We start from the raw sequence: 18,708 nt of genomic DNA, 5'->3' as shown, positions 1-18,708 counted from the left end.
AACGGATAAAGCATCTTTGGCCTGGAAAAGGGGCAACTGAAAGGGTTGTAGCAGAGGTGGTGAAATTATGAACAGCATAGAAAAGGAGAGTGGGAATCATCTCTTAAAAGAAGGAGAGATATCAAACAAAATAGTCATGTAGAAAGCTTGAAACATGCAAATGGAAATAGTTTTCCTATCCAACAATAACTAAGCTTTGGAACTTGGTGTTAGGATGTGGGAGAAGCTACAGTCTGATAAAGTCTGGAAGAAAAATCCATTCAAAGCTATTGAACACAAACATACTGCTTCAAGTTCAAGATGTCCCTAAGTCAGAGTTTAGGAGGAGTGTGCCAGAGGTATACCACTGTTCACTAGTTTGCTCCATTTCTTACTGTCTTTTCTCTAACTTCTGCTATTGGCCATTGACTCTTTAGTCTACCCCAACGCAGACAACCTTGTGTTCATGTGTATGAAGGTTTTGAGAGAATATCCAAATGCTGCTGTGACCATCACACACATATAAGTTAATGTTGGCAGCTGCTAGTACTGATTTAACTGTAAATGTCTAAGGGAAGAGCTGGCAGGTATTCTGAAAGAAGTCTGTCAAGGCAGAAGACATATTTATTGCTACATCTGGGATTGTTACATGAACTACTTCAGGCTACTCTGAAGAGTAAAATCCTTCTGGGGTAGTGAATGCAGTGAAACGTTCCTGTGAAGCCCTGGTGACTCTTTTATTATTGTGCTGAGAACACAATCTGGGGTTAATGCTATCTTTCTAAGCGCTTCAGTAATCCATAGTAAATAGCATGGACAAATTGTTGATTTGGGAGAGAGAATTTTTCCCTTCTGCTCCTTTCTCTAGCTTTACATGTTTAGCTCCACTCCTAATACTTTCCCTGTTCCTCATTTGCCTCTCTCATATGCTCCAGATCAATGCACTAGTGACCAACTTTGATGCTGAACTTCGCTTTCTGCGGCACAAGAAACTGAAGCTGGATGTGCAGATGAAAAGTGCTGACCTGCGCTACATCACGTGGTATGAAGAGCTGCTTATCCTGAAGAACCTTGAGAAACATGAGAACCTTCTCCAGGGGCATGTTAACACCCTCATCAGGGAGCAGGAGGCCATGCAGGTAAGTAGGCCATGTGTCTCTGGATTTAACAGTACCACTGATGCATGGCTTGAAACAAAAGCAAGCCATGAAGTAAACAGTGGCATCTTTTTGCTTCATTTTAGCACTGATCCAGTGTGTAGCGCTGAATTTTGAAAAACAAGAAACTCTTGATGATCAACCTAGGATGGTCGCTTTTAACTTGCAATAGTTAATCTTTTCATAATCTTTACACTTGTATTTTAATAGGTACTTCATGATGTAGAATAAGTGACAAACCATATACTTAAATTTAAGAACATACTTCTAGGTTTTGCTTGATTGAAGCATGGGTTTAAAGAGAAAAAGACAAGTTTTGCATTTCCAGATCTTCACAGATACATCCTATACACACACATGTGGGTTATGCCTTTTAACTGAAGTGGTTTTTTTGTTTGTTTAGTCAAAATTGAACAGCTACCTTGCAGAGATGGAGGATAGAAAGTGTGAGATTGTAAAGCTTCAGGAATGTGAGAAAGCTCTTTATGCCAACTTCCAAGCATCCCTTGGAGAAAACAATGAGTTTGCCCATTTTCTGACCAAGGTTCTGAAGAAGAAAATCAAGTGCATGGAAAAAAAAGAAGTAGGAAGAGAAGCAGGTTGGAGATACTGTTCTTCTTGGTTTATGGATTTGTTACACATACTTCCATGTGGTCAAGTAAATGTGTCTCAATCTAGCTAGAGCCCTGAGTACATGCAACACTGAACTTAGTTTGCAAAACCATAGATCAGACCTACCCAGATTTGTTTATATACCTACCCGTGTTCTGTGGCAGCCATCTTGACTGATAACAGTGATGTAATTCAGTCTCTAACATGACTGCGTTTGGTCTGATGACAGCTCCTGCAATTTACTTCCTGTAAGTCAATACTGAGGACTGATAATTGCTATGAAGAAGAGAAGCTTTAAATAGGTACTTCCTATGCTGTAGCAATGGGAGCTATGGATAACTGATTAGTCTGCCACATTCATGACATTCTCCTTTAATCTGTCCATTGACTAATGAGAGATCATAGACCTAATCTGCAATCATCTATTAGTCACAGGACTAAACATATTATGAAAGGTTTTAATTTATCTTAGTGACTTGGTTTAAAACTGTTAAGGCTAGGCAGTCTTACTGAGCTAAAATACTTGTGCTCTCTCTCTGACTTGGCTTTTGATTTCAAGTGGACACGATTAGCATAAAGCACAGACAACAGTGATGCTTTTGTGATAGTTTTGTGCCTCTGTATTTTGCTTGGTTGATTAATCTCGGTAGTAGAATGGTAAACCCACAAGGTTTAAATTCCTAGCACATATAAAGAGGGGAAACATTATTGAAGGAAGTCCCACCAATGTGCTTGTGTCTGTGCCTTTGTCACTACTAGATGATCTCTCTCCCTCATTTTTTTCTTTTTTCTTTCTGTGAAATTATCAGATCAATGCAATAGGCACAAGGTGCCTGGATTCACATATTACCAGGATGATATTCATGGATTATTGGGACTGTGTTCACCAGCACATTGGCATAATGCACAGCTAGTGGGTTTGGGGGTGTTCTGCAAGCCAGCAGTACTGTTCTTTTCTTCCAGATGAAGAAGATGAGAATGAAGAGGAGAATGATGAAGAGCCCACCTTGGGGACTGATGAAGAAAATTCTGGATCTGAAGATGAAGTCTTTGATGACTCTGTTTGCCCAAAGAGTACCTAAGCCATCGTTTCCTTGGGTTGACTGCTTGTTTAGCTTTGGGGGAAATATTGTGTGTTTAAAAAGAAAACACAGACTTTTTTATTATTCACTGCATATTAATGCCCAGAATGTGTGTACCCCTCCTGAGTGAAGCATTTCTCCCCAGGAAATCTCAGTGAAGATAATGAAACCGCTGGTAGTACAGGGTACTCTAATTAAAAAGTTTGGAAAAATAAAACTTAGCTAAGCACCAAGAATTAATTATTTTGTGTAAAGAACCATTCACCATTACACAGCTGTCTTCTGAAGAGAAAAGGCTTCTCTCAGGGGTGGAGCTGGAGCGAGGCTGTAGCAGCTCTCTGGAAACCTGCTGCCTGGTCTAGCTGGTTCCCCTCTGCGGGGAAGTTCTGAGGGGACCCTACCATGCTCTTAAATTAAGCTCTTTGTTACCACCTCGTGGATTTATGCAGCAATTGCCTGTTGCTAGGCTGCTCTCTTAAGGGTATCTGAAAAGTGAGGAGCTTTACTTTGCAAAATCCTCTTCATTCATTCATTCAACAAAGGCAAACAACTCCACACCCCCACCCCGCCCCTTTTCTTTTTTACGAGTTTAACTAGTTTAGGGGTTTGGGTTTTTAAAAAATCTTTGAATAATATGTCAATGACCATGTAACAACACCACTTTATTTTCAGTTAGAACTTTCCAACAAATTACCTTTCATATTTTTTTAAAATTGGATTTTAACATCATTTCCACAAATTGAATTTTTTATTAACTCCCCATTCATCTCCTTTTTCAATGAAATGTTGGGAAGAAATGAAAATTTTTACTTTCTATTAAAAAAGTCCAAACTACTAATTTAATAGGGAATTTACATGTTGCATTAGCCTCTTCGTATTGGTCTCTTTATGTGTCACTTGCTTTGCCTTTATTGGAGTCTTTTTTATTACACCTGCTGATTTGGGCATAATTTTGCACTTGATTAGTATGACTGAAATCACTGTGTTGTTAAGTAGAAATTCACAGATCTTCCTTACCATGAAACAGGTCCTATGAACCACAGCTTTGTTTATAAATAGAGCTATAAATGATCCCTAGAGCAAGTTGTTCACTTACTTAAAGTGAAGGGTGCTATAGATAAACAACTAGGTGTTCACATAATTGAAGACTATACTGTAACATGTATTAACTACTGGGACTGCATTACTTAAAAATGCTAACTTTTGAGCACTTGGCTTTAATATTGGCTTTGATGCATTTAGTCTTACTTCTGGAAACAACTGTCTTGATTGAATGTACAGAAAAAAGATCCATCCAAGACATTCACCCCCTCATGGAGGAATGTGGACCATGTGATTAACGTTTGAGAAAGCTCTAGGGAACCAAGAGCATGGTCTTATTATGGGGAATGCCAGGCAATGTGCACAGTAGGAGAAGCTACTAGCTCAAGCCTGTAACTATAGCAGAGTCATAATGAAACTAAGCTATTCTTTGACTCTTTCCTTCTCAGACTGCAATGAGGCACTCTTCCGAAACACCATCCAGCTCCGGCAGAAGCGGTTAGACATTGAGAAAGCTTTAACAGAGGAGAAGAAAGCTGCTGCTAACCTCAGAAAGAAATATAATGCCTTGGCCAAGAAGGTATTGTAGTGTTTTCTTCTCAGCAAGCATTGACTGGCTCCATTACAGTGAAAATGTTGTGCTAGTGATTTTGGCTAAGATTTAAAAACAAAATCCTAATATTTTGAGAGGCCTCCGTTTGGGTAGAGATATCTGTGGTAGCACAGAGGCAGAAGGGAGCTCAACATGGGTCACTTGTCCTCCTGAAAAGGGTAAATCAAGGTGGTCGGACCTTAGCTGCCACGAGGCTAGATCCAGGTTTTAGTTCCAGTTCCTTCCCAGCTGTCTAATCATCATGCAGCAGCACAAACTGGATTCTCTGGTTCAGATGAAACACCTGGTGTAGCCTGGCCTACCCTCTGTGCATGTGTATGGGTATGGAGAGATTAAAGAATACCCTAGCACAAATGCAGGTTAAAGTAAATGCATAAAAATACTATTCTTCCATCTATTTATTTTGTTTTTAGTTATTGTCTTTTGCTCTTTGTCATAGTAATCACTGAATAAACTCTCTTGGTGCTTTAGCTTTTTTGAGCTCCTGCATTCATCAAGACATTTGACTTATATTAATTCAAAAATATCTTAATTTGAAGGGTTATCCGGGATAGAGGGAGAGTTTTGCCAAAATAACATTATGCAAGTCTTGCTTTTATTGTGTCTCAAAAATGTTCCATCAAATATGCTTAACTTACAACATTTTTTGTTTAGTTTTTAAAGGCTTTCCTAAGTGCCAGCTGCCACATATTCACCCTGGGGTCTGACATTTGAGTCTGAATTGTTTCTTTCTCATGCAGAATCAATAAGCATTTCCAGGCATAACACAATAAAAAATATCTTGCAGGCTCTGTAGATTTAGAAGCATCTTAGTTGTTAAACAAAGCAGCTGTCTCTTGATACATAACAGGGCTTCTCTACTAAGGAGACATTTATGAGTATACATGTGTACAGAGGTATTAGGTATTTAGGGTAGAATATTGCTTGAATATGTAGATGAGCCTCGTGTTTGCCTGTGAAGCTCATCTATCATCATTTGTTTAAAAAAAAAAAAAAGGCATTTTTTCTATACTTCTTACCCTTTGGATCAGGAACTCTAACATAGAACCTTGCTGCCTTATGTATTTGAGTATTACAGGATTTTTATTTGTCCAAAATTTATCTTTCTGCAGGCAAAAGTAGTGGAAACCAGTCTGGACACTGCAGACAGGGAACTGAAGACCTTTCAGTGGGAAAAGCAGCAAAGACTGAATGAGCTATATGTAGTTGTTCCTTTGAAACTCCATCAGGTAACTCAAGATGATGTGCATCTGCAGGTGCAGAATGGCCTATGTACATCTCAACAATGGTGTTATTGTTCTTTGGGGCCCTTGGTTCCTGATTCACCATAGTCTCCTAGGAGTGAAATGCTATTAATCGAAATTCATGCTGCTATTTCCTCTAGACTTTTTTTTTTTTTCTCCTATACTGACAGAAAAGAGGTAAGGACAGGCAGGTCAGCCCATTGCTGAAATGTGCATAGTCTTCAAGTGTTTTATAGGTTTGGCATGGGATTTTCCTTCAGGTACATACCTACTGATATTCTCCTGGAAAAAAACCCACCCCAAAAAAACAAACCAAAAAAGCCCCCAGTTATTGAAACTAGTGGGAGTTTTGCCCAATTCAGTAATGCTGGATTGGATGCAATGCATTCATCTACACAGCTGTTAGCACAGGGATGATTAGTAGAAAATGAAGAGGGAAACTCAAGACAATACTGTTACTTCCTTTGGGCTGAATCTTGTCCTCAGAGAGAGAAGATAGGCCTCTGCCTGTTTGGGCTTGTATACCTCTGAGGCAAGCTCAGCTCTCTCCATTTGTTCTATCTCCCTTCATTAAAAGGTTGGTAATAAAGACGGAAGAGTCTAAGGCCTGACTATGCAATCCTGCAGGTCCCAGATCATTCAAAAGTACACTTGACAGGGAGTCCCTTACTCCCACTTTGTTCCAGGTGCCCTAGAAGGGTAGACAGCTTTATACGTAGGCAGTCATCACAGCTCTAAGTAGTCTTTGAGCTTTGCTGAGTGGTAGCAATTCCCTGGCCCAAAATGTGAGAGTTGTGCCCATGCTTACTATTACCTCACTCATTAGTTCTCTAATGCTCACACATTTGTTATCCAGCGAGATCACCAGCAGCCTTTGTAAGTAACAGCCTTGCTTATGGCTGTTTCTTGCAGGTGGAGTACTTGGTTAACGGGGAGATGCCCAGTGATTTCTCCCAGGCTTTGGTATTTACCAACCAGTCCTTAGAGTATCTGCAGAAGAGAATTGTGGACCTACATAATGAAAAGAGAATGCAAAGAGAGATCTATAAGAAGGCCCAGGAGCAACATAAGCAGCTTCTCCAGGACAAAAAGGAGATGGAGATAAAGATTCGACGTAAGTAACAGACTCTGAACAACACAGCATACTAATGCTCATTCTGTCCCCCTCACTGGGTGTGGGTAACTCACCAGATGTCTGTCTTTACACTCACACAGATGTCACAGCTGGTTACTGCAGAAAATAAAACAGAAAGAGCAGATCAAGTGGACAGTTTTGATGAAGTACTGGTAGTTCTCCAGCACTGCAGACTCATTAGGCTGTGTGAAATAATTTGGGAACTTAGTATAAGGAGAGTTGACTGAGATGAGACATTGGAAGTCAGGACACACGATTGCTATTTCTGGCTGTAAACCAGAACTGCTAGGAAAAAAGTACTTTCCCCAAAGCTACGTAAGCTTTTTTGGTAATTTCCTCCTCTGTGTAACATAAGAAGAACAAAACAAGCCCTGTTCGAAACACTTACTTTCCCAAGGACCAATCTAGCGCCACCAAACCTATGGAGGCCCTATATAGCCTTTAGGGTGGGAGTGACTTACTAGGACTGGCTTAGAGTGTGGCTTAGTGACCACATAGACGTAGTCGTGGGCAAGGACAAACAGCAATATTCAGTTGTGAGCTCCGTGTAGTTTTGTGTGAATTAATTATTATAGAGCTAATACCCCAGCTTTTTGTCTGAGCTCTTTAGTAAGGCAGAAATTCTTATTAACTAATGAAAGACAGTGCTGCCATTCATGCTGTGCCCCTTCTGTTAGAACTGGAAGAGAAGTGCAATCATCTGATGATGAAGAAGTTTGGCCGGCTGGTTGATTTTGAAGCAGTTCAGGCACACTCTGTTAACATACGCATGGAAGAGTTGGAAGTGCAAATAATGGAGAAAGAATATGTGCATTCCCAGGAGCTCAAAGAGTGGGAGGTAAGGAGCGGGAAAAGGAGGAAGAGGTTTGTGTTATGATGATCTGTTAAGGCTTCATTTCCCTGGGGCTGAATAGTTACACTAAAATCTTCTGTGAACATGTTCATGTCTGGTTTTTTTCACTTGTCATAATGTCTAACTCCCATTTCCCATCATCATTCCTACCTCTGCTGCAGTTGCTGATGCACATCCTATTTTCTCAGGGAGGTAGTTGATGATCTTTTTGTTTTACTTCCCTCAAATGCATCCTTCTGCTTCAGTCCCTATGTGAAGTTCTTCCAGAGTGCTTTCCTTTTGTTTTCAACTGGCATTTGGCACCTACTGCCTCCTCCCACCACCTCTGGTGACAAACTATTTGAGTACAGGGCAGCCCTGGCTCATGCCTGGGATGGTAGTCTATGCAGTCAGAAAAGTTCATGTCCCTATCTGGGGGGGGGGGCTAAGGCCCAGCTACTGTGGTGCAAGCAGGAAACACTCTTATGCTGCCCTTACAGAAGGGCACATATGGAACTACTATATACCTAATGGCTTTCTCTTGCCCACACTTTTGCCTAACTGCTTTACCTTCTTAGGCATTTGCAATATTAGAAAAAAAAAAAAAGGTGACAGACTGCACTAAAGTACTGTGGGATCAAGTGGTGTATGCAAGATCAGCCTGTTGTTTACCTCTCCTATGTGACACTTATGTTGTGCCTAGCACTTCTTCCCCACTTCACGCTTTCTGTCCTCTCTCATCCCAGCTCAACCTTTTATATCTTTCTAGGAGAGAATCTTAGACCTGCAGCAGCAGCTAATGAAGCTGACAAAGGAAAACACTAGCAAGCTGCAGCAGCTGAACCAGTTTTGCCGTGAAAAGCAGCAACTTGAAACTAAGCTGGCTTCGCTAAAGAATGATCTAGTAAGCCTTTTAGCCACTACTACATTCAGGTTTGGGACTGTTCAGAAATGGGTAAGGGATCATCTGGCCCTCACCAGCTCTTTGGTCTCACATCCTGCTCTGGAGTCAGCAGTTCGGGCTGGTATTGCCTAGTGGCACAGGCTGAATGCCTGCTCCAGGTCTTGTAGAAAGGGAGGTGAACGAGCTGATCCTGAAGCAGGCCATACCTTGGCTTCTCTGTAATTTCTTACTTAGCTGCTTTCCAATATTGAAACAAGCTCATTTTATTTCTAATTAAAAAATGTCTTGCAGGAAGTCAAAATTATTCCTTTGTTACATGGAAACAGCCAAATGAATTAAAGTGTTTTCTTTGCTCTGTATTAGGGAACAAGGCAGCCACCTGTCACAGTCTGTCTAGGTTAGTGGTCTCTCACTCTGACTTCCAAGTAGTTCTGACTGAGGACTGGAAAAGTCATGAAGCTGTCCTGCATCTTGGAAAGCTTCACTTTCCCACTTGAAATAAATTTCCACCATTCATTCTCCCACATTTTATAGGAGTTATTTTTCTCCTCTCTTTACAGGGAGTAGAATTTCAGGGCACCCGAACTACTGACATCAAAGAGAAGGCCAGGTTGGAGTCACAGCTCAAGCACAGAGCTCATGACACAGCCCTCCTAAGAGAAGAAATCAATCTTCTAAGCAGAAAAGATGGGTGCCTCTTTCTACAACCTTCATCACCACAGGACTCTGAGACACCAACTGAATCATTCCCTGTCCTTACACCAGAAACGGTAACTAAAACCAGCCCCATCTCCCTTAAAAATGGACATGGTTAACTGTGGCAGTAGTCATACCCAGAAGTGTGAAATGAATTGCTTTGGCTATACAGGGGTTTAGTTGTAAAGGGTTGTATTTGTTTCTCCTATAAAAATATGACTGTAGTGACAGATATGGAATAAAAAAGTGCAAATACAACGGGGAAATGTTGTTACCAGTCTATTGCAGAGATTTGCACTGGGCAGATGTGCTGTGTGTTTGTGCATATGTGTATGCCTGTTCTTCAAATGAGTGGCTGTTGAAGGCTGGATATGAGTTTCACATGGGCAAATACAGCTTTGGTACCTGTGTTCTCAGAAATGGTAAGAGGTGCGCCTTAAGGATGCATTTTCTTATTTGCTGAACATCCTAGCAGCAATGGCACTTCTCTGCTAACTGAGCTGTTAGAGTCAAAGAAAGTGCTATTTGTTTGGAGAAAGCAAAGGGACCGTTCTCTTCAGGGGCTACAGTGCTCAGATGGGTGTGGAGCCAGTCCAATACTTTCCCACTTGCCTCTGCTCTGTAGCAGTGGGAAACTGCACTGCAGCGCAGGACATGGCCTTTACCCGGCAGGCAGAGGGTATAGCAAATGCAAAGTCAGCCTGTAATTCCACTGGCTTGCACCTGCCTGATCAGAGTGAGAGAGTGCTAGGCTCTGTACGTTTTCGGGTTTTATTCTTTTTTGCCTCTGGTGTTTGGTATGGTGGCACTGTGTGATCATTTACAGCACTTACCCTATCTTACTGTGAAAACTTCCTTGGGGTTGTGTTGTGCTGTTCTTCAAGTGCAAAGCTTCTGAGGGTGCATGGGGAGGCTTGGGGTTTGTTGCTAATTTTTCATTAAATAGATTGAACAACCTGCAGCTGCTCTTGCTCTTCCTCCCCACTCCCTGCTTTTTACCACTGGTCTTCGCTCAGCCAGGATCCAACCATATCCCAGCCAGGCACAAGAATGCCCCTGCTGGCCCCAGCACACCCAAATGAATGCTGCTTGTGCTGCCTGCCTCTTCAGTGGGTCCCTATGAAGGTGCTGAGCATCCTCTGTTTCCCGAAGGGAAAAAACCCACCCTTATCCACAGGCCTGGATGCTGAAAGCTTTTGAAGCTGGAAAACCACAGGATGGGAGGTGAGGGATAAGGAAACAAAATTTGCAGAGATTTGGGTGTCCATCTGCCTCCCCTCCCCCACCAAACTCATGCAGCTGTCCTTGGAAATAAATGAAAATTTCCTCCAGCTGTGCTCCTCACTAGTTTTATGTCACTTAACTGGCACAGGTAGTGGCTGTCCCTCTTCTCCTGAGCTCAGCATTAAGATGATTTGCGTCAGTGGCTAGCTGGAAAACTATAACTGCAGGAAAATGTCACCTTTCCTCGGGTGTCCTGCTTGCTGTATTTCTGCAAGAAAAAAGAGCAGGTTCATTCTGTGGGAGGATTTAGCATACAGCCAGCCACAGAAAAGACTAAAGCCTTTATTTTAGATGTTAAAGCGTGGGTTTGTCTTTACAGATACGCGGCTGCAGATGGCGTGTATGTGAAGGGTTGTTTAAGTTGATTAGGCAGAGTGCATAACTCCAGTCCATTCACAGGAGCGTGGTTCTGGGACAAACCTTCCTGTGGGGGAGAGGAAAAGACCTTTTTGACAGCATTATCATTTGTGAAGCCCTCACTGCAAGAGGGTGCTAGATCTTGGTGGTGGCAGCTCTGTTTGGACCCATGTCCTGCAACGTTTCTTGTGCTGCTGTTTCAATCTTGTGCTCTGATGAATAGCCCGGTGCCACGGATAGCTGCTGCCTTGTTTCTTGGGCCCTCCTGTGACCTTGCTGAGGATGCCTTCTGTCTCCATAGCATTATAAAAGGCACATATACATCTATATACAAGTGCATAAATATATAAATAGGGGTGTTATACAAAAATAAATACCCATTCTCTTTTTCTCTTTAGAATAAGTCTTTTGCAAAAGGCAGCTTGGTCCCTAGCTGGTGGGAGAATGAGTCTCTAAGGGCCTCAGTGGTGGCGGGCTGCTGTTCAGATGTCTTGGTAGGTCCTGACCCAAAGATGTGATCACTGGATTCTGGGGATGTAGATCTCCCCTGGACTGGCAGCAATCTAGTCTTTCTACCTCTTCAACTGGCACTAGGCCTAGGCAGCAAGGGCTTCCTGAAAGGGAAAGGAGAAAGAAACGATTACAATGCATACAGAATTGGGAGATGCTGTGGTAGCTTTCTAGTCAACAGTCCACTTTACAAGGATAGGTACTCTGATCAAAGAGGAAGATCTGCATTCTGAAAGTCCTGGCTCCATGCGAGTTTGATCCTACACTTGCACACAAGTTTGATCCACACTACAGGGGTGGATCAATGGATCTGGTCCTAGGGAGATGGATTCACATTATTTTTCAGGGACCTTGTTGTTTCACTGGTGATCTGGAAAATGCAAAATTAAGAAGGACTAAAGGACAGCGTCTCTGCAACTCGAGGTGGGTATATGGGTATGTGCCCTTCCAGCAGCATACAGCTCAAGCTTTTGGAGAAATGAGAAATGTGTCCTCTAAAACTGACTGAGGCTATTTACAGTCCCCAACTGCAAGTATGGCCTTTCCATGCTGTTGTTGTTCTATGCAGTGATAAAACTGTCCTTGCACCACAGAAGCAAGCATAAACAGAGCCATCAGAAAGGCTCTGCAGTGAGATTTCCCTTCAAGATCAGCCTAAAATGATGAGATGAAGGAAGCGTGGAATTTTCCAGACTACTGACCTTGGTGGAACAGGGGATCCCGTCGAGCATCCAGGCTAGGGCCTCCCACTTTGCTGCCAATCACTGGATGATGGAGGCCAACAAAGTGCTCTTGAAGGTGAGGACAGTCATCTTGTGGCTGAAGCAGCTGGTGAGTGGAGTCATCCGGGAGACTGTAGAGGAAAGAGCTGTCTCCTGTTCTTGAGTTGGGCAATCTGGGCAGGCAGACAAAAAGGTTTAGCACTATTAACAAATCTTTCCTCCTTGAAAGATATGACCTATGTAACACCTCAGCTAGTCACATCAAAGCAATGACACAGAGCATTCCTAAACGAGGCGACTAGTAGAAATTGGGATGTACTTGCAGGATGGGAATGAGGTGATGGGAGCTGGTATCCACAATTCAAGTGATATGCCACAGGAGCTGGGAGGAGTAGTGTCTCTCAGGGAGCATGGGAATAACGACTTGATGTCTGAACAGCGAGACACAAAGCACTCGTAATTGGACCCTGGCCAGATTCTGGGGCAGCTGTTTATCAGCATCCAGTCATAGATTTTAGCTTCTCTCATCGTACTTTTCAGTCTTCCGCTTAGGAGCAGGGGGAGGAAGGTCTGGGCCATCTCTACAATTAAATTATCCCACCCTCAAACCGTAAGAGGAATGAGCTGTATGAAGAGAATTTAAAAGGCCTAGTGCGGGAGCATGGATTTGTTTCCCAAGTGAATTGGGACAGATGGGAGTGTGGTGAGGGCAAGCTTTGTGAGCATGTGGTCTTGTGGGTCCTATTGGATTGTTCCACCCTCCACAAGCCAGGACTAACCTGGAGGGCTGGTAGTCTTGCTGGGCATTCCCGTTTTGCAGCACTCTCGCCTGCAGCAAGGCGTTGGTCTCCTCATGTGACTGGAAGGAGAGAGAAGAATTCTCAGCAGAGCAATGCCACACAGCAGCATTAAGAGGCAGGTGCTGATCTGGGAGCCGAAGCCAGAGCCAGAGCCATGGGGCAGACTGGTGAAGCTCTTACGACAGACGGCAGAGAAAGCTGAAACTGTTTCTTTTGCTACAGGGGACAGTGGAACTGAGCACTGAAAAACTCACTTCATGCTTACTGCTGAATCAGTCAGGGATAATAACCGATTTATAGTCTCAGCTGTGGCACTGCCTTGGCCTGTGTTACTGTTTACACACAGAGTCCTCAACGTTGTCAGTCCCTGTGAGCTTTGCTCAGGAGAAACAGGAACCATTCCCATAAGAGTAGCCTTTGCTCACTGCCTCCTCCATACTTTGAGCCACTGCCCCAAGAAACCACCTCTTCACCAGTGTTTTGGAGACCCTCCTGTTCCTCCCATGTCTCAGACTCCACTGCAAAGGGGGAATCTCTTTCAAGAAGCCAGTCTTGCCACTTCTACATGCTGCAAAGGGTGCCAGCCCTCTCACTGCAACCACAGCCTCCAGCTCATGTCAAACCAACTTTTAACCACAGGTGTGGACATACCAGTGGCACTTCATCTGGACTGTAATCTTGGGGCTTGGTACTTGCATACCCCACTCCTGCAGAGGGGCAGATGCCGTTCAGATGTGCCCCGTTGGCGTAGGGCTGCCTGTTAACATAGGGATGTCCGCTGGCACGAGGAGCAGAGATGCCCCTCAGAGGCACCATGGTGTACTGGCAGGATGATACCAGCAGCCCAGCTCCTGGGAAGCCCATGTCAATGGTTTGCTCTGCAGAGGGAAGAAAAAGGAAGTCTGAGAACAAAATCAGAGGTAAAATTGAGCTTCTTGAAGCTCAGCAGGGATAGTGTTAGGCTGTCCTGCCAGGCAGCTATTTCGGCACCCAAAGCACCCTTGGAGACAAATGGTGGAAAGGGGCCCTACACAAAGGCAAAGGGAGGGCCCCTTTCCCTGTTCCAGTCCCAGGGTTCCTTCTCAACAAGGTAAGCAGGGCAAAGGAGAAACAGTGGCCTTTGTCTTTATGGGGTTCCACAGGACAGTTGAGACTTGCCCTCTGCCCACCTTCTCCCTGCTTCCCAGAATGTGCAGCCCTCACATTTTCAGTGTTTGACCCATCTACACCCAGGGCCAGATCTAACCCACAGGGCAGAGCACACCTTGTAAATCAGCCCTCAAGAAAGAACCCTTACTCTGCTTGGACCAGGCTCTCCAAAGGCAAAAGGGGATGAAAGCCACGATGAGGAGTACGATAGAGCCCAGCACAACGCCTACAATCAAGTATGGCAAGTCGCTGGAACGGGCCACCATGGCTCCTGTCCCCAGGCCACTGTGCCCACCACTGAGTGGTGGATGCTGCTGAGGAGGCACTGTGGACGGTCGCAGACGACCTGGCAGACCAAGAGACTTCCGAGCTGCGAAGGGAAGAGAGAGAGAGAGAGAGAGACAGAGTTAGACACAGACATGGCAAGTGGAATAGCAGCCCGCTCCAGAGATGTCTATGCTGCTGTGGAGTAGACAGACTTCTACAGTGGCTTTAAAGAAATGCTTCTGGATGACAGAGGATTTCCTAGGCTGACACATACTGCAGTGCAGACAAGTCCTCTGTGCTTGGCTTATAGATCTGCCAGGCTCTTGGACTGCTAAAGCAAAAAGAAAAAGGAAAGTAGCTTCTCCAAAATGCACACTTGGACTTAATGTTGTTCCTGTCATGACAGTGCAGCTGCTTGGAAGACATGGGACCTGCTTATAACCAAACACAGGAGGTTGGCACAGCAAGGGAAAGTTAGCCCTTCTGGTTCCAGTCACCATCTATGCAATACTTAGGAAAACAAAAGGTAACTACTACTCTGAGGGAAACAGTGATGCACTCTGCACAAGGGTCTGTGAGTACTGGTATGGGTATATACACATACTGATCAACAGCATCAACAAACCTACACCTCTCTTCTCCCCAGTGCCACCTCCACCACCTTGCCTGAGCTTGGACGTCAGGAAGGGATGGTACCTGCTTTGCTGTGCTCTGGCAGCTGCAGGCAAGGAAGGCAGCAGGCTGCGCTCCCAGAAGTGCCCTGTGAAGCTGGTTACCTTTGGTTTCACAGATCATCACGTTGCTGAACTCGCTTTCGCCACCCTCGTTGAAGCATTGCATCTTAATGTCATACGAGGTCTCTGGCTGCAGGTGGCTGATGGAGTGCCAGTACCGATCTCCTGAGGAGGGAACAAACACACCGTGCCGTTAGCTTCCTCGGGGAACATGCAGCTGCCCCAGCTCTGCAGCAGTGCTAGGTAAAGCAGGCCTGGGCAGCAGCAGCAGCCAACTTTTGTGCCTTTTGTGCACAGGGCTCTTTCTGGCTGTGTGCTCCTCTGGGAAGAATGAGCAGCTGGGACCAGTGTCTCAGCATCTCCTACCTTCCACCACGTCCTTCTTGTAGTCGCTGTCATTGTCACTGTCAGTGGGGCGGTAGTAGATGTAAAAACCATGGATGGGAGTATTGTTGTTGCTGGCTGGGATATACTGCAGAGAATGGGAGGGAGAGCAGAAATTAGCAGAGATGTCTGTGCTCCATACTGTACTAGGTGAGGAGCAGTGGGGATAAATGGAATGGGACAGGACGAAGACCCAGCATGGGGATCTTCCTTGTGCTGCCACTGGTTTGCACAGTAAGGGCTTCCTTCCAATTGCTCAGTGCTATTTTATAGTCTCACACCTTGCTTGTCTCAGGTAACAGACAAGCTGTGACTCTGGACCTGTCACCCCAAGCATCCACTATTCTGCTCCCCCTCAGCAGCCACAGCCAATGCTTCAGAGAAAAAATTCTTCAATGGGAGTGACTCAGCTGGGCAAGAGCAAGCACACCTTCACCTTGACTCCAGTAAGCTCATGGCTCCCAGGCAAACTGCATCTTGCCACAAAATGGTGACTGCAGAAGTCTCGTGTTCCTGAAGACAGCTCTGTTCTTCCCCCACCCAGGGCAGTACTGTCCCAGCTCCATGTGTTCTTGCTGTCTTTCACCCAGTATTTTGTCAGCTACTGTTTGTGTCTAAATGAACAGCAGTGACCATCCTGCCCTGTAGCAATTTCTGGCTAGAAGCAGCTAGGAGACAAGAGGGCAATATGTCCCTCTGAGTAAGATCTAAGCTGTTGGAAACACTTGGATCTGGGCTTGTGATCCAAAGGATCCTGCCCACTAAAAATCCTCTGGAGTGGACTGCTGTAAATGATTATCAGCACTTAGGACTGCTACCCAGCAAGGGAGAGTGAAGGACATATATGCTGGAAACTACTAGGGCAGACAGAGATGCTAATGGATTCCAGGAATTTCACCAAGAGAGCAAGCAGTCGCCCTGTGCATTCTTGAACTGTGCTTGTTGAACAAAATGGTCAAGACCCTGAGGTTACCACTGAAATACCTCCTGTGTACAGTGTTGGATTCAGACAAAAAGGGTTTCCTAGGCTCTCTGACTTCCCCCACTTCTATGTGGTCCAAACCCAGTCCTCTTTTGCTGGAGGGAGCTAATGGATCCCAGATCCATTTGTGCTGGTGGCGGGCTCCCTTGTGGTAACCTGGAAGATGTGTAAGCTGGGCAAGTAGCACCTACACACCTGCCTCCTGTGCATTCAGAGATCTCCACCCCTACAAACCTTACCATCCACTTCAGCATGATGGTGGTCTCATTGATGGCATCTGTGAAGGTGATGTATGGCCCGGCCACAGGGCGCTCGTAGACTCGGTTGCTGTACCCAGACACCACATATGGCCGAGACGCTGCGCTGGGCTCGCTCTCTCCCAGGATGTTCAGTGCCCGGACACGGAATTTATAGGACGTGCCTAGGGGAAAAATGGGAAATAAAAGAGTTGCAGAGCTTGGAGTCTTCCAAGACTTCTACTGTCAGCACAGGCCTGCCTGTGGAGAGGGGCTACATCTTCTCCAGAAGATATGGCCTACAGAGAGGTTTTGATCGAAGTACAAACACTGAATGGCCAGATCTCAGCCATGTGCTAGGTGGAGCCTGCTTTTATTTGCCTTCCCCAATTCCTGTCTGGATGGTCTAGAGGTCAGGCAGCAATTCTGGAAGGGGTGTGGGTGGATTCAGAGATGCCTGAAAGGATGTCCTGACCCAAAAGCAGGTATGGGAAGGCATCCTTCGTCTACTACATGGAAATTAAGTACACGAACATCAGTTAAAAGCTCAAAGCCTAAATAATTTTTACCCAAAGATTGTTTTACTGGTCTTTAAGTTGGGGTAGATACGTTGCCCTTTTAAGCTGTTCAGCTAAGTGATGCCATCTTTTTTCACATGAAGCGCGGTGGGAATTGTGTGCCCATCTGTCTTGCCTGTGGCTAAGGAAAGTTCTGTCCGGTCTAGTAAATGGCAAAACCAAATGCCTTTAGTAACTATATCCTGTAATACAGAAAAGCATGTGCAAGCCTCCCTGAGGGAGGTCAAATCTATGCTGTTCTTTGCAGCTGGAGAAATTGGAGAAGCATCTGCAGCTTTTCCCTATGCATCTAAGACTGGAGCTGGGAAGGCTTTGTTTTGCTTGCACATGCCGGGGCTAAGCATGATGTGACAGATGGCTAAGCATCCTACCGGGACTGCACAGCTTTCCTACAGACCTCCAGGAAGCAAGGAGGAGAACACCTGCCTACCTTTCTCCAGGCCTGGGATTTCCACAGAGAGGCGAGAGGGAGGAATGTCACTGGTGGCCAGGACCCAGTCTCCCAACTTCTTCAATTTCTTATATTCCACACGGAAAGACTGGATGGGGAACCCACCATTCCCGCGGGGGATCCAGGTCACGTACACAGACGTCTCTGATGCCATGGAGATAGTTGGACGGTCTGGTGCCTCTGGAGCTGCAAGGGGCACAGAAAGACATCATGACATGAAACACATTCCTCTCGCCCTGTCTCGAGGATCCTGTAGCTCAGAGGTATGTGGGTGAAGGACTACCTGCATTGCATCCACCCACATGCTCTTTAAGTCCTGACTGCTCTCTTTCTGTGTCTTCATTAGAGCTGGCACCCCCAAATCCTCACTCCTTTCAGTATGTGCCCTGCAAACGTCTTTTACTTCTGCTTGCATCTTGCTCCTTTTCCATACCCAGCTCAAGTAGGATGAGACAAGGTTCGAGGTGTGTACACCCATCAAGGGAGGGAAAGCAGTGAGAGGTGTGGATGCAGGGCTGGAGATAGAGCAAAAGGCCTGGCTGATGTGGAAGCAGTGAGCAGGGGGAGACTGACACTGGGGACAGACGAGTGTAGGAGACGAAAACAGGAGAGATTGAGAAGAACCAGCTGAGGAGGAAATAGGGAAAATTTCTGAACTGTAGAAACGTAATTTGATAGCAAAACAATCAAAAGATGGGAGGGAAAGAGATGAACAGAGCTGTGAAGATGAAAGAAAAGGCAACACATGAATAAGTGTAGGGGATTAAAGGAGGGAACTTCACGGAAAGGGTAAGGATTGAAGGAGAGAATTTCACAGAACAGATAACGGCACTGGTGAATAATAGTAATGGCAGACACAAGGTGGGAAAAAATGAATTGGATTAACCAGTAAGGAACTGATGGTTCTCCAGTGCAGCAAAATACCCAAATGGAGCACTCTGCACACCTAGAACGGGTGC

The 18,708-nt window shown here is 45.0% G+C and overlaps 2 protein-coding genes across 7 annotated transcripts in view; one reads left to right on the top strand and one right to left on the bottom strand.

Moving 5' to 3' along the window:
* Positions 1-9,414, top strand: part of CFAP44 (cilia and flagella associated protein 44) — a 46,906-nt gene extending 37,492 nt beyond the window's left edge. The window contains exons 27-35 of the mRNA XM_075034338.1: positions 915-1,118; positions 1,540-1,735; positions 2,712-2,822; positions 4,321-4,451; positions 5,597-5,713; positions 6,641-6,842; positions 7,541-7,701; positions 8,465-8,599; positions 9,160-9,414. Coding sequence (XP_074890439.1) covers positions 915-1,118; positions 1,540-1,735; positions 2,712-2,822; positions 4,321-4,451; positions 5,597-5,713; positions 6,641-6,842; positions 7,541-7,701; positions 8,465-8,599; positions 9,160-9,414 — 1,512 coding nt within the window. The remainder of the gene's footprint in view (positions 1-914; positions 1,119-1,539; positions 1,736-2,711; positions 2,823-4,320; positions 4,452-5,596; positions 5,714-6,640; positions 6,843-7,540; positions 7,702-8,464; positions 8,600-9,159) is intronic.
* A 185-nt stretch (positions 9,415-9,599) lies between these two features.
* BOC (BOC cell adhesion associated, oncogene regulated) overlaps positions 9,600-18,708 on the bottom strand; it is a 46,671-nt gene continuing 37,562 nt past the window's right edge. For all 6 annotated transcript variants that reach the window (XM_075034340.1, XM_075034342.1, XM_075034344.1 and 3 more), the window contains exons 11-19: positions 17,729-17,935; positions 16,724-16,905; positions 15,485-15,590; positions 15,161-15,283; positions 14,266-14,487; positions 13,620-13,846; positions 12,948-13,027; positions 12,148-12,341; positions 9,600-11,550 (exon numbers count right to left, since the gene is read on the bottom strand). In XM_075034340.1, the coding sequence (XP_074890441.1) occupies positions 11,366-11,550; positions 12,148-12,341; positions 12,948-13,027; positions 13,620-13,846; positions 14,266-14,487; positions 15,161-15,283; positions 15,485-15,590; positions 16,724-16,905; positions 17,729-17,935 (1,526 nt within the window). In that variant the 3' untranslated portion in view covers positions 9,600-11,365. The remainder of the gene's footprint in view (positions 11,551-12,147; positions 12,342-12,947; positions 13,028-13,619; positions 13,847-14,265; positions 14,488-15,160; positions 15,284-15,484; positions 15,591-16,723; positions 16,906-17,728; positions 17,936-18,708) is intronic.

The sequence above is a fragment of the Buteo buteo genome, chromosome 8 (assembly GCF_964188355.1).
Source record: "Buteo buteo chromosome 8, bButBut1.hap1.1, whole genome shotgun sequence".
NCBI lineage: Eukaryota > Metazoa > Chordata > Aves > Accipitriformes > Accipitridae > Buteo > Buteo buteo.
This window is presented reverse-complemented; position numbering and strand designations above follow the sequence as displayed.